The 14,483-nt window shown below is 44.8% G+C and overlaps 1 protein-coding gene across 3 annotated transcripts in view; it reads left to right on the top strand.

Moving 5' to 3' along the window:
• agfg1a (ArfGAP with FG repeats 1a) overlaps window positions 1-14,483 on the top strand; it is an 85,610-nt gene that overhangs the window by 44,925 nt on the left and 26,202 nt on the right. The window contains exons 6-7 of one of the 3 annotated variants that reach the window (XM_070883882.1): window positions 3,642-3,761; window positions 6,052-6,123. The exons of the other annotated variants lie outside the window; for them this stretch is intronic. Of the exons in view, the coding sequence (XP_070739983.1) occupies window positions 3,642-3,761; window positions 6,052-6,123 (192 nt within the window). The remainder of the gene's footprint in view (window positions 1-3,641; window positions 3,762-6,051; window positions 6,124-14,483) is intronic. 3 annotated transcript variants of the gene reach the window in all.

The following is a 14,483-nucleotide window of genomic DNA, read 5'->3' as shown; positions in this document are numbered from 1 at the left end:
GGATTGGTCCAAGTCAGCATGGATTTATGAAAGGGAAATCATGCTTGACAAATCTTCTAGAATTTTTTGAGGATGTAACTGGTAGAGTGGACAAGGGAGAACCAGTGGATGTGGTGTATTTGGACTTTCAAAGGCTTTTGACAAGGTCCGACACAAGAGATTGATGTGCAAAATTAAAGCACATGGTATTGGGGGTAATGTACTGATGTGGATGGAGAACTGGTTGGCAGACAGGAAGCAGAGAGTCAGGATAAGCGGGTCCTTTTCAGAATGGCAAGCAGTGACTAGTGGAGTGCCACTCAGTGCTGGGACCCCAGCTCTTTACAATATACATTAATGATTTAGATGAAGAAATTGAGTGTAATATCTCCAAGTTTGCAGATGACACTAAGCTGGGTGGTGGTGTGAGCTGTGAGGAGGATGCTAAGAGGCTGCAGGGTGACTTGGATAGGTTAGGTGAGTGGGCAAGTGGATAAATGTGAGGTTATCCTCTTTGGTGGCAAAAACACAAATGCATAATATCTGAATGGCGGCAGATTAGGAAAAGGGGAGGTGCAACAAGACCTGGGTGTCATGATACATCAGTCATTGAAAGTTGGCATGCAGGTACAGCAGGCGATGAAGAAGGCAAATGGTATGTTGGCATTCATAGCTAGAGGATTTGAGTATAGGAGCAGGGAGGTCTTACTGCAGCTGTACACGGCCTTGGTGAGGTATCACCTGGAATATTGTGTTCAGTTTTGGTCTCCTAATCTGAGGAAGGATGTTCTTGCTATTGAGGGAGTGCAGCAACGGTTCACCAGACTGATTTCCGGGATGGCAGGACTGACATATGAGGAGAGACTGGATCGACTGGGCCTGTATTCACTGGAGTTTAGAAGGATGAGAGGGGATCTCATAGAAACATATACAATTCTGACAGGACTGGACAGGTTAGATGCAGGAAGAATGTTCCTAATGTTGGGCAAGTCCAGAATCAGGGGACACAGTCTAAGGATAAGGGGTAAGCCATTTAGGACTGAGATGAGGAGAAACTTCTTCACTGAGAGTTGTTAACCCTGTGGAATTCCCTACCGCAGAGCGTTGTTGATGCCAGTTCATTGGATATATTCAAGAGGGAGTTAGATATGGCCCTTAAGGCTAAAGAGATCAAGGGGTATGGAGAGAAAGCAGGAAAGGGGTACAGAGGTGAATGATCAGCCATGATCTTATTGAATGGTGGTGCAGGCTCGAAGGGCCAAATGGCCTACTCCTGCACCTATTTTCTATGTTTCTCTGTTTCTTCATGTTTAGTACTCAGATTGCTGTTCATTTGACATTGGTTAGTACTTAAAACAAAATTCACCATAAGTTATTATTAAAAGAAACATGTTTTTGATGCGAGTAGTGAATCTCGATTTCTGATTATTATAAAATGTTGACTGAGGGTGGGGTCCGTTATTTATCCCTCTAACACGTAGTTTTTAATTTATTTTTCATGAACAGACACCTCCAAAACTGGCAGTGTAACTGTGCAAATTTGGGTCTTGCGTTAGATGTTCCTTCAGGTATCGCGGTGCTAATCACTCCCGTAAGTGGTATGAGGGTCTTAATGTCTAGCTGTCCCCCTTCTATCCAATGTCTAACTATACCACAACATCCCCTGAGGTACATCTGGCCTTGTCTTACCCATGTTTCCTGGTGCATCTTCAAAAAGATTGGAGTGGTGCATGTGTTGAAAGACACAAATGTCTGGTGATCTGAACTGTATACTTGAGTCTTTCAGATGTGCACCACTCCGATCTTCTGGAAGACGGATCAGGAAACACTTGGTAAGCTATGGACAAATAGAAATCGGTAAGCTGCTTTATTTTACACCAAGCGAACAATAGTTACAAACAGACTCACTTAGTTCAATCAGTACAACTTGTGTTCATCTAATAACACAAAATAATGAACCGCTATACTTCTCGCCCTCCACCATCTGCCCTCTGCATTTTAACCTTCTGACTCCGGTGAAAACGTACCCTTGCAACTTTGTTTTTTTTTAAACTGACTGTTGATATATATTTCGTCTCCGTTTTTATCTCTCGCTTAACAACCGGAGGGGAGGGCCTATACCTGACAAGCACCAAGGAAAAAGAGTATGAGGTGTTTATCAATTACCGAGACCAGCTAATGAGTTGCTGATTGTTTACAGTCTGTGGGGAAATAATTTCAATGCGCATACGATTAGCATTTTTAATTACATTTCATCTCCACGTTGCTTTTTTCAAGCTTGTGTGAATGCATTTGTCTTCAATAACCCAACATTTAAATGTAAATCTCTCCCACATCCTTTCCATGGGAAAAATGGTCAAAAATCCCAAAACATGGTCCACCTTCTCCTCCCTCCTCCCCCCTCCTCTCTCCATGAATGAGGCCCCCACGAGAGCCCGATGGCTCGCTCACAAAGACCATGTATCCCTCATGACGTGCCACTACAACAAATTTTAATGATTGAAAAGAGCCAACAATCACACATCCTTTTTTCAATCATTAAAAATATGTTTCGGCATTCAGAAATCAATGAGCAAAGTGCCATGGATGCATTTGAGTGAACTTGAGTGGAACTCTGCCCTCAACTTCAGTGACCTGACTGCACAATTAATTGTAGCTTCTTAATGCTGTGAAGGTAGAGCTGATATTAAACTCATTGGTACAATACAAAAATGACATTAATGCGCTCATCTAATTCAACTCTGCATCTTCTAAAGGTCTTCCTCCCGAACAAGTTTCTTAATAGGCGCCAGCAGCCTTTGGTACCTCCTTCACATGAGTTTAGAATTGAATGTCAGTCGGCCATTCAGTTGTGGAGGTGCACAGCACAACACTGACACATCTGATCTTCACCTGATGTCCACGTGTACTTTCCAGCAACAGTGAGCACGACCCTTGCTTGATTCTTTCCCTTTGGCAATTGTAGTACCCACTTCTCCAGTGAAAATTGGCTAACTCAGTATGGATCAGTCTGGAATCGTGAGCTATTGGAAGAACCCTTTGCTCCCTTTTTCACTCACTTGCTTATGACTGCAAGCATGCTTTTTCTCCCTATCTTTCACTCGTTTCTCTCTTTCTCCTTCACCCTCCCTCAGTTAATGTGGCTGTAGGATTTTCTAGTGCTGGTATTCAGAGTTTCACCCACTTCCCAGAAAAAGAAAGCTTTTTGGAAGTGAGGCAACTTCAGCCCAAATGAAATGTTTTGGAATTGCTGGGCCTTGGAAAAGAGGAAGCTGCTATTCCTGGTGGTCTGCTATAGTGAATTATTGGCAGGGAGTAGCTGCCGAGGAAGGTGCTCCATGTGGGAAGATTTTGCAGTGAAAGTTTAAAAAGAAAAGGCGATTTGGTTTGCTTGATTGAAGGAGAGAGAACGTGATTACCATATAGAAATTGGTACAAGTGCATGCAATTCAAGATGGGTTATATTAAACCACATACGTATTGGTTTGTTTTTTCTTGAGAGTAAGATATTTATTGAAGATCCTATAGGTGTCCGGTGTCATCTGTACTGTTTGGGACATGAATCCATTCATGGTGTTTATTGTGCATGACTTTCATAACCATTAACATGTCTATTTTTGGTTTTCTTCTTCCATTCCTTTTCCTCCATGTTACTGTTACAGCTCCAACATCTCTGAATACAGATTTTGCAAACTTTGATGTGTTTGGAAGTTGTAATGCTTCTGATAATGTTGGAGGTTTCTCCTCAGCAAGTCTGCCACCTTTGCAGTCCGACAGTACAGGTAGTGCAGGTTGCAACTGCCCAGCTTTGCTTTTAGAAATTGTGAGGTGTGTGTCTGTTGGAACAAGGCAGCTCTAAAGGATTCAGTCAGTCCAGACAACGTTGGTTCTCGTTTTCAATCCATTTTCAATCCAAAATGTTGAGAATACAGTCCATCGGCATCTTGCAAGAGAAAAGCTAGGCCAATGCTTTGGGTGTAGGCCCTCCATGTATAGAAAGAAAAAAACATCATCTTTTCTCTCTTCAGATGCTGCATATTTTCAGCATTTTCTGTTTCTTATTTCTGATTTCTTTTTATCACATTTTATTTTCACAATTCCTTCTGTTTTGTTTTATTTGGACCCATTCTGTCATGTTTAAAGTGTGTGGATTTATGTTCCCCATTAAAATGAAGAGGGTTAGAAAAAGAATGGTAAATGAAAATAAAACACTAGAAATAGCAACAACTCACATTTATCTAGCGCCTTTAATGTAGTAAACCAGTCCAAGGCGCTTCACAGGAGCGTTAACAAACACAATTTGACACTGAGCCACGTAAGCAGATATTAGGACAGATGAAAGAGCTAGGTTTTAAGGAGCGTATTAAAGGAGGAGAGAGAGATAAAGAGGCGGGAACTCCAGAGCTTGGGGCCCAGACAGCTAAAGGCACGGCCGCCAACAGTGGAGCGATTAAAATTGGGGATGCTCGAGTCCCGAATTGGAGGAGAGCAGAGATCTCCGAGGATTGTTGGACTGGAAGAGGTTGCAAGGATGGGGAGGGGCGAGGACATGGAGGGAGTTGAAAGCAAGGGATGAGTACTTTAAAAGTGAAGTGTTGCCGGACCGGGAGCCAATGTATGTCAATGAACATGGGGTGATGGATAAATGGTACTTGGTGCGAGTTAGGATATGGGCAGCAGAGTTTTGGACAAACTCAAGTTTTTGTAGAGTGGAAGATGGGAGGCTGGCCATGAGTGCATTGGAATAGTCAAATCTAGAGGTAACAAAGGCATGGATGGGGGTTTCAGCAACAGATGAGCTGAGGCAGGAGCAGAGTCAGGCGATGTCACGGAGGTGGAAGTAGGTGGTTTTGGTGATGGAGTGGATATGTGGTTGAAAACCACAAATACAACACCGAGGTTGTGAATAGTCTGGTTCAGCCTCAGGCAGTTACCGCGAAAGGAATGGAGTCGGTGACTAGGGAATGGAGTTCGTGGCAGGGACCGAAGACAATGTCTTTGGTCTTCCAATATTTAGCTGGAGGAAATCTCTGCTCATCCAGTACTGGGTGTCAGACAAGCAGTGTGACAATTCAGAGATGGTGAAGGGGTCGAGAGAGGTGGTGGTGTGGTTAGAGTTGGCTGTCGTCAATGTACATGTGGAACCTGATGTGTTTTCGGTTGATGTCGCGAGGGGCATTGTGTAGATGAGAAGTAAGACAGGATCAAAGCTAGATCCTTGGGGTCTCCAGAGATAAGGTGCCAAACTAAGGATCATTGAATAGAAACAGAAAGGCACCAGGATTAGTTTCCAGCTAAGCTACAAACTCAATTAGGTGATGGGTCACTTTCAAGTGGAGGTACATGCTGAGTGAACATTGTGGTAATATTGTTAGTTGGAATTAACCGCTAGAATTGAAAGCTGGGATTGGGTATCATCATTATGAGGCAAGGTTACAAAAGCTGGAAATGTTTACACTGGAGAAGTAAAAGCTCAGGGTAATCTTACTGATGTGTGCAAGGCTCAAAGGTATCGAAAAAATAAATATTAGTGTATTTAACATAATCACAGGAAAGACAGCACAGACTGAAATTTAGAAGAGTGGGTGAAAAGACGAGTTGCAATTTAATTCTGCCGAAGGTGAATAGTATCTGAAAATTTGAGAGTTGAATAGGTACTGGGGCCAGCCAGATGGTAGTGCAATGGTATTTTCTAGTTGTGAATGTTCTTGTGGTCTGTTCCACACACGAATAGCTTATTTCCTGCCTGTTGCTTCGCAATACAGATTATCTGCCAATTTTTCTTACTTTGAAATATGGAACTTCTCCTACGTAATGAGAATTTTGAAATAGTTGGTCTGAAAACATATTTTAATTATTTTAAGCTGTTTATAATTAATAGCTCAACAGCTCTTCATTCTGAGAACATATGTTTATTTGGATTGACTCGACCCGGAAGACAGTACTTGAAGCTTGGCCTAATTTGTTGCCATGTCATTTGGTCTTGTGTCTGTAAAACACTTCACTTTTGTATTTAATTTCTGTTCTTCTGTTTCCCTATTGATGTCGCCTCCATATCTCCCCTCTTTCCAGTCTTCAGAACACTTTCATCAGGCTGCAGTTTTGGTGACTTTACCTCAGCTTTTCCTCTCCCAGCTGCCCACAGTAAGTGCTATTTTAGTGTAGGGACCTTGGCTCCAGTGTCTATTTTCTATGTTCAGCTCAGTCTTCGTGTTATTTATATTCTGTCCTTCCTCTTGTCCTAGTTTAAACTACCCAAGCTCATATTAGACATCCATAACTCTCAACAACAATAGCAACTCGTATTTACATAGCGCCCAACATCCCAAGGTGCTTCACAGGAGTACAGTATTATGAAACAAAAAAATTGACACCGAGCCACATAAGGAGAAATTAAGGCAAGTGACCAAAAGCTTGGTCAAAGAGATTGGTTTTAAGGAGTGTCTTAAAGGAGGAAATAAAGATAGAGATGCAGTGAGGTTTAGGCAGGGAATTCTAGAGCTTGAGGCCCAGGCAGCTGAAGGCACGACCACCAATGGTTGAGCGATTATAATCAGGGATGTCAAGAAGGCAGAATTAGAGGAGCGCAGCTATCTCGGGGGTGGGGGGGGGGGGGGATTATGGGGCTTAAGGGTATTGCAGAGATAGGGAGGGGCGAGGCCATGGAGGGATTTGAAAACTAGGATGAGAATTTTGAAATCGAGACATTGCTTAACTGGGAGCTGTTGTAAGGCTGTTTTGCTTTTTTCGCTTTGTTGCTTTAAACCTCGAATTATGCACACACTCAGTTGTAGTAAAGGCAGGATCGGGTCTTTGATTTAGACATTCATACTAAACAAGCTCTCTGCTTGCATAGGCTGCTTTCCAAGCAGTGACACACCTTTCGAGATTCCAGTGTCACTGGTGTCTGTGGTGTGTGTGTGTGACAAAAGCCAGCTCCATCCCTTTACACCTAAAAAGCCTTTGAACTATTATTTCTTTGCATTTAGACAATCACGGCTAACTGCTTTCTGAATTACTTTACACAAAACAGATTATTTAACATACAGATGTCATCAAATAGTAACAAGGTACTCAAATACAGACAATGTCATGAATTACTATTATAGTAACAAGGTACACTCAAATACTTAACGTTGTTTAACATACAGATGATGCCATCAAATAGTAACAAGGTACTCGAATACTTAACATACAGACAATACTCATTTCAACGGCTAAAAAGCAGCCTATCGTTTAGCAGCCTGTTTTAATCCAATCTTGAATCTTCCAATTTTTAACCCTTTCGATCTCCAGACCGTGTTGAAGCAAAGTGTTCAGAAATGTAGGCTTGCGCTCCCACAGGAACCAATGTAGATCAGAAAACACAGGGTGAGCGGGACTTGGTGCGAGTTAGGACATGGGCAGCCGAGTTTTGGATGACCTCAAGTTTACGTAGGGAAGAATGTGGGAAGCCAGCCAGGAGTGCATTGGAATAGTTAAGTCTGGAGGTAACAACGGCATGGATAAGGGCTTCAGCAGCGGATTTGCTGAGGCAAGGGCGGAGACGGGCGATGTTGCGGAGGTGAAAAAAGGCGGTCTTAGTTATGCTGTGGATATGTGGTCGAATGCTCATTTCACGGTCAAGTATGACACCAAAGTTATGAACAATCTGGTTCAGCCTCAGACAGATGTTAGGGAGAGGGATGGAGTCAGTGGCTAGGGAACGCAGTTTGTGGTGGGGACCAAAGACAATGGCTTCGGTCTTCCCAATATTTAATTGGAGAAAATTTCTGCTCATCCAGAACTGGATGTCGGACAAGCAGTCTGACAATTTAGAGACCGTGCAGGGGTCGAGAGAAGTGGTAGTGAGGTAGAGCTGGATGTCCTCAGCGTACATGTGGATACTGATGCTGGGTTTTCGGATGATGTCACCAAGGGGCAACCTGTAGCTGTGAAAGAGGAGGGGCCAAGGATAGATCCTTGGGGGACACCAGAGGTAACGATGCGGGGGCGGGAAGAGAAGCTGTTGCAGGTGATTCCCTGGCTACGATTAGATCGATAAGAATGGACCAAGCGAGTGCAGTCCCACCTAGCTGGATGATGGTGATGAGGCGTTAAAGGGTGGAGTGGTCAACAGTGTCAAACGCTGCAGACAGGTCAAGATGATGAGACAGTTTGCCGTTGTCATAGTCACAAAGGATGCCATTTGTGTCTTTGATGAGAGCCGTTTTGGTTCAGCGACAGGATGGAAACTGGATTGGAGGGATTCAAACACAGAGTTAGGGAAAGATGGACCCGGATTTGGGAGACAACAACACATTCAAGGACTTTGGAGAGGAAAGGGAGGTTGGAGATGGGGAGGTAGTTTGCAAGGACGGAGGGGTCAATGGTTGTTTTTTTTTGAGGTGAGGGGTGATGACAGCACATTTGAGGGAGGGGGACAGTACCTGAGGAGAGAGAACTGTTAACAATGTCAACTGACATGGGAGCCAAAAAAGGAAGTTGGTTGGTGGAAATAGAGTCCAGGGAGATGGAAGTGGGTCTCATTGACAAGATGAACTCAGAGATCATGAGGGGATATCGGAGAGAAACTGGAGAAAGATGTGAGGTCAGGGCTAGAGCAGGGGGGTCCTTAGAGGATGTTTGATCCAGTGGGTAAGGGGAAGGAAGAGGCAGATGAACGGATGATCTCAATGTAGGAGACAAAGAAGTCAATGAGCTCCTCACACTTCTTGTCGGAGGTGAGGGTGGAGACAGGGGAGAAGGGTTTAAGAAGACGGTTAGCATTGGAGAATAGAAGCCGGGGTTTTTCTTTGCATTTCAGATGATTATAGAATAGTGAGCAATTTTGGCAGACGAGAGCAAGATACGATAATGCTTTATGTGGGCCAACAGAGAAAAGACCTTTTAATCATTCAGTCTAGCCATATTGAAACCCTTGTGAAGAACAGTGCAGTGGGTTTATTTAATAGGTAAGCCCTTTTTGTTTGTATCTATGCCATTAGAAGCTTGAGACCCTGAGGATTTCTGCTCAGGGTTGTTGTCTATCATTTTGCAATATGGCTGTCTGCTGTTGTAATTCCAAAACCAGTGAGATCAATATAAAATGGACACCAGATTAAATCAACAAATACAAAAGTTTTGGCTCTCATTTCTGTCAAATGCCTGTCTAGTTTCTAACATTACGAATTACTTAATGCAGTCCAGATATTGGATGAAATTGAGCTTTGTTTACACCTGTTCAGGAAGGCAAATGGAATGTTGGCCTTTATTGCAAGGGGGATAGAGTATAAAAGCAGAGAAGTCCTGCTACAACTGTACAGGGTATTGGTGAGGCCACACCTAGAGTACTGCGTATAGTTTTGGTCTCCGTATTTAAGGAAGGATATATTTGCATTGGAGTCTGTTCAGAGAAGGTTCACTAGGTTGATTCCGGAGATGAGGGGGTTGACTTATGAAGATAGATTGAGTAGGTTGGGCCTATACACATTGGAGTTCAGAAGAATGAGACGTGATCTTATTGAAACATATTTGATAATGAGGGGGCTCGACAAGGTGAATGCAGAGAGGATATTTCCACTCCTAGGGGAAACTAAAACTAGGGGATATAGTCTCAGAACAAGGGGCCGCCCATTTAAAACTGAGATGAGGAGGAATTTCTTCTCTGAGGGTTGTAAATCTATGGAATTCTCAGCCCCAGAGAGCTGTGGAGGCTGGGTCATTTAATATATATAAGGCAGAGATAGACAGATTTTTGGGCGTTAAGGGAATAAAGGGTTATAGGGAACGGGCGGGGAAGTGGAGCTGAGTCCATGATCAGATCAGCCATGATCTTATTAAATGGCGGAGCAGGCTCGAGGAGCCAAATGGCCTACTCCTCCGATTTCTTATGTCTCCCAGTTTTGCTCCTCTGAATGCTTTAACTATTATGTTTCTGCTGCAAACATGTTTCGTATAAATTACATACTTTCTGATATGTAAATTATTTCCCCGCTAAGGTTGCTGTTTCAGTCTTTTTTAAAAAGCCACTCTCACAAATGCACTCAGGAGGAACTAAAGTAGCAAATTTTACAATAGCTCTCAGTTTTGACAATTCAAACCTTGTTAAATATGGGGCCTGAAATCGTGGCCTCTCCAGGCGCGCCCGTAGAGGCCCCACACGTTCCAGGTCTAGGTGTGCACTGCGCATATGCCTAAACCTGGAACTTGTGATCTGTCAATATTTCTTTTGCCAAATCACACGGGAGAAGGGCCTTAGAAACATAGAAAATAGGTGCAGGAGTAGGCCATTCGGCCCTTCGAGTCTGCACCACCATTCAATGAGTTCATGGCTGAACATGCAACTTCAGTACCCCATTCCTGTTTTCTCGCCATACCCCTTGATCCCCCTAGTAGTAAGGACTACATCCTTTTTGAATATAAAGAAGTGTGAGGAGCTCATTGACTTCTTTGTCTCCTACATTGAGATCATCCGTTCAGCTGACTCTTCCTTCCCCTAGCCCACTGGGTCAAACATCCTCTAAGGACCCCCCTGCTCTAGCCCTGACCTCACATCTTTCTCCAGTTTCTCTCTGATATCCCCTCATGACCTCTCAGAGTTCATCTTGTCAATGAGACCCACTTCCTGCTCCCTGGACCCTATTTCCACCAACCGCCTTACCGGGCGGTAATTTCAGCTGTTTGCCCAACTCCTGCCCAGTGAATGTCCTTAACACTCTTACGCCTAGTAAAAGCAGACGTAAGGCCTGCTTTTACTAGCATAAGAGTTTTAATAGAAAATAAAATGTTATAAAAAAAATTTCTATTGAAAACCCTGTCCATTTATTTTTACCCCTATTAAAACATATTAAAAAAAAATTCAAAAAAATTAATTTTTGTCTAAAACATTTAATTAAATTCAATTTCAATTAATTTTAAATATGAAGTGTTTTTCATATTTATTTAATTTGTTTGTTTTTGGGGTGTCCCCATTCATAGAAATGGTGATCTCCGTACAAATGGAACTCACCATTACTATGAATGGGGGTACGCCATTTTCATTGGTTGATCCAGCCCACGTGATCCCAGGATGCACATACGTTCCTGGAATACATGGGCCTGTACGCTGGGCTGCGCATCGAGGCCTCTGAGCCAAAGTCTTCGTTTCTCCAGGACTACCAGGTACAATCGTAAATAGCTTTGTGGTCGGAGGCATCTGCCCGCGGGAAGCCTCTTACCGCAAATTCAGGGCCGTTGTCGTGTGCACCATCTTGAAATGTTCTTCAACTCTAAGTCTTTCTATGTCGCATGTAGTTCAGAGATGAACAAAAACAGTCCTGGTGTGGACATCCACTTAGACTTAAATTAATTTCCTTTTTTCTTTTTGAGTGAATTGTCTTCACTGACTAGTGCTCAAGTGCGTTTCTCATTCATGGCTGCAACATGTTAGTACATCAAGGGCCCGAAATTGGTCAACATACCGCCCCCTACTGCCCGCGTACCGCCCAAAAATGTGATTTTGGTCAAAAAACACCTATATACCGCCGACATATCGCTCGGCGGAATATTCATCATTGACATACCGCCGAACAGTTTGCACACCATCCGTCGTGCAGGACCACCTGCATGCCGCCCAAAAAAGTGCAAGTTGCATGACGCCACCGGAGCTGCATATCGTCCTGAAAAAGATGGTTTTACGCGATGGTAAGTGGGCGGGAATGGGCAGAGTTCATGGATCCGCCATTTTGGAAATCGGGAACTGTCAGCTAAAGCAGACCTCTCTATTCCTGAGGTGAACAGTGATTTTACAGTGCAATTTAGTGGAAAAGGTATTTTTTATTACTGAGTAAGTTATTAAGATAGAAGGCATTTTAGTTACCTTTCATTGAAAAATATTGTGGAGATTTAAAAAGAATGGGGCCTGTACTATCTCAGCCTGTATTGCTGACTACTTGTCTAATGGAGGGACCAGATGTGAGAAGGTTTATTGAGCAGAGTTATAATGGAGGAGGTCGCAGACTGATGAGGAGGAGGAGGCATTACCCGCAAAGGATTTTCAGAGAGAAACGTTCATACTTGAACCTGACCGATCGACAGTGTGTCCAAAGGCTGTGCTTCTAAAAAGAGATGATCACTGAGATTTGCCAGCTCATTACCACAGACCTGCAGCCCAGTACCAGCAACATTACTGCACTCTCTGTCGAGATGAAGGTGACTGCGGCACTTTCCTTTTATGCATGTGGCTCTTTTCAGGCATCAGCTGGGGACATATGCTCTATTTCTCAGCACGCTACTCATCGCTGCATTCGACAGGTAACCGAAGCACTGTATGCATGCCGGATGGAATTTATAAACTTCTCAATGAGCAGGGAGGCACAGCTTTGGGATTTGCACGCATTGCCGGCTTCCCCAAGGTGCAGGGTGCTGTTGACTGTACCCATAGTGCCCTGCGAGCACCATTACAGGAGGCGGAGGTGTACCAAAACCGTAAGGGATTTCACTCCCTCAACGTGCAGCTTGTATGCGACCGTACACACCGCATAATGGCAGTGAATGCCAACTTTCCAGGGAGCATCCATGATGTGCACATCTTGCGTGAGAGCACAGTGTCTGACCTGTTCAAGCCTGAGCCACAAGGTGGATGCTGGGGGTCAAAGGGTACGGCCTCGCTACCTGGTTCTTCACCATCTCTTCCCCGCCCCCCCCCCCCCCCCCCCCCTGTGAAACCCTCACACACAAGCTGAGCAATGATATAATGAGCCATATAGCCACACGTAATATTATCGGTAAGACCATTGGAGTGCTGAAGCAGCGCTTTCGATGCTTGGACCGCTCGGGGGGCAGGCTGCAATATCACCCTCAGCAGGTTGCTCAGTCCACAGCGGTGTGCTGCATGTTGCATCATTTCGCAATCATGCGGGGACAGGAATTGCCGCAGGGGCCTGCGGGACCACCTGAGGAGAGAGTGCAGGAGACGGAGGAGGGAGAAGAGGACAATGAGGGGCAGGAGGATGACGAGGAGCTTTCCAGGTGAATCCATGGCACCACCTGCCCCCCCCCCCCCCACACCACAGCGGAGGGCACACTGAGCGTATGCCACTGCAAAATTGTTACATCAGCAGCTCATAAATTAACGCTTTGCTTGAATGTGGAGAGCTGCGTTTTGAGACCCTGATGACTGTTACCCCAAAAGCTTGACACAGCACAAGAGTGGTTAAATTCAATTCAAACATTTATGTAAAAATCTCAAATATACAACAATTTAAAAATTTTGTAAAACTTATAACTATAAAACAACTGTAACAACTTTAATAACAGCTTTAACCAAACTTTTACAGCTTTAATAAACTTTTACAGATCAAACTTCAATTATTCAATGAACAAGAACACAAAAAGTCCCTTTACTGTCCTCGACTGCGTGCTACACCAATCTTGGGACTGTTTTTCCCGGCCCCCACCCCCCCCTTCTCACTTCCACCCTTCCCTTTCCCAGTGCCCCTGAGCCTGGATCCCTCTATGCTGATACCAAGCCGGCGTGCAGCACCGCACCCAGAGTGTTGTCACTGTCATTGGGGGCCAGGCATTGCAGGTGCAATAAATGGGGCCTCAGGAGACGCTTGCGATGTGGAAGGCACGGCTTCAGGACATGGGAAGATGATGTCAGCTCCCCACCTTCAGGTGCTGTCGACCCGACTACTATGGCACGGGGGGGGGGGGTGTTCTGCGCCATGTCCTGATCCTGTCGATTGTCGCATGGCTTCGATGGCATTGGCGGTTCGCTCCATCACGGCGATCATACGTGACATATCCTCCGACTGCCGCGCTGATAGAGCCGCGATGTTTGTGGCTACTGTAGTCATGGCCTTGAGCGGTTCTCGACCTATGTCGACGCTGGCCTGTGACAGATGCACCATGTCCTGGTACACGCCTACAGCAACCAACCTTTCCTGCACCAACCTCAGTCGCTGCGGCAAAGGCGCTGCAATGCTGGGGGGTGCCTTGCTGCGCACCGCTTGGTCCCACAGAATCAGAGGAGCCATGGGGGGAATCCCCTGAATATAGACTCGGTGGTGGAGGATGTTCCAGCTGTCCCACATGGAGCTCTTGTATCCTTCTCCGTCTCCATCCCAGCTCCACCTCCACTGGCTGCAGGATCAGCGGCTCTTCCTCTTCCTCTTCCTCACCTCTGCCAGGGGTGAAGTCAGGAGAGGGCTGGGTGACGCCAGAGGTGGAGGCAGTGGGTCTGTGTCGCTGTGGTCTGAATCATCTGAGTCTGGAAGTGCAAAACAACATTTAAAAAAGCTTGGCACCAGGGGAGGGGTCAGGGTTACATGTATATAGTACAGTGACTTATTGTAGTCTGTCTTAAATGTCCACCACTGCTGCAGTACTGCATTACATATCGCAGACAGACAATACATATATGTATTGCGTTACATGGCCCCAACATTGCAGTACATCACGAAGCCAACATTACAGTGCAATAAACTTACATTACAACAGGCCAACATTACAATGCAATAAACTTACATTACAACAGGCCA

The sequence above is a fragment of the Pristiophorus japonicus genome, chromosome 6, assembly GCF_044704955.1.
Source record: "Pristiophorus japonicus isolate sPriJap1 chromosome 6, sPriJap1.hap1, whole genome shotgun sequence".
Taxonomy (NCBI): Eukaryota; Metazoa; Chordata; class Chondrichthyes; family Pristiophoridae; genus Pristiophorus; species Pristiophorus japonicus.
The sequence above is the reverse complement of the archived record's forward strand: the minus strand, read 5'-3'. Positions and strand labels throughout refer to the sequence as shown.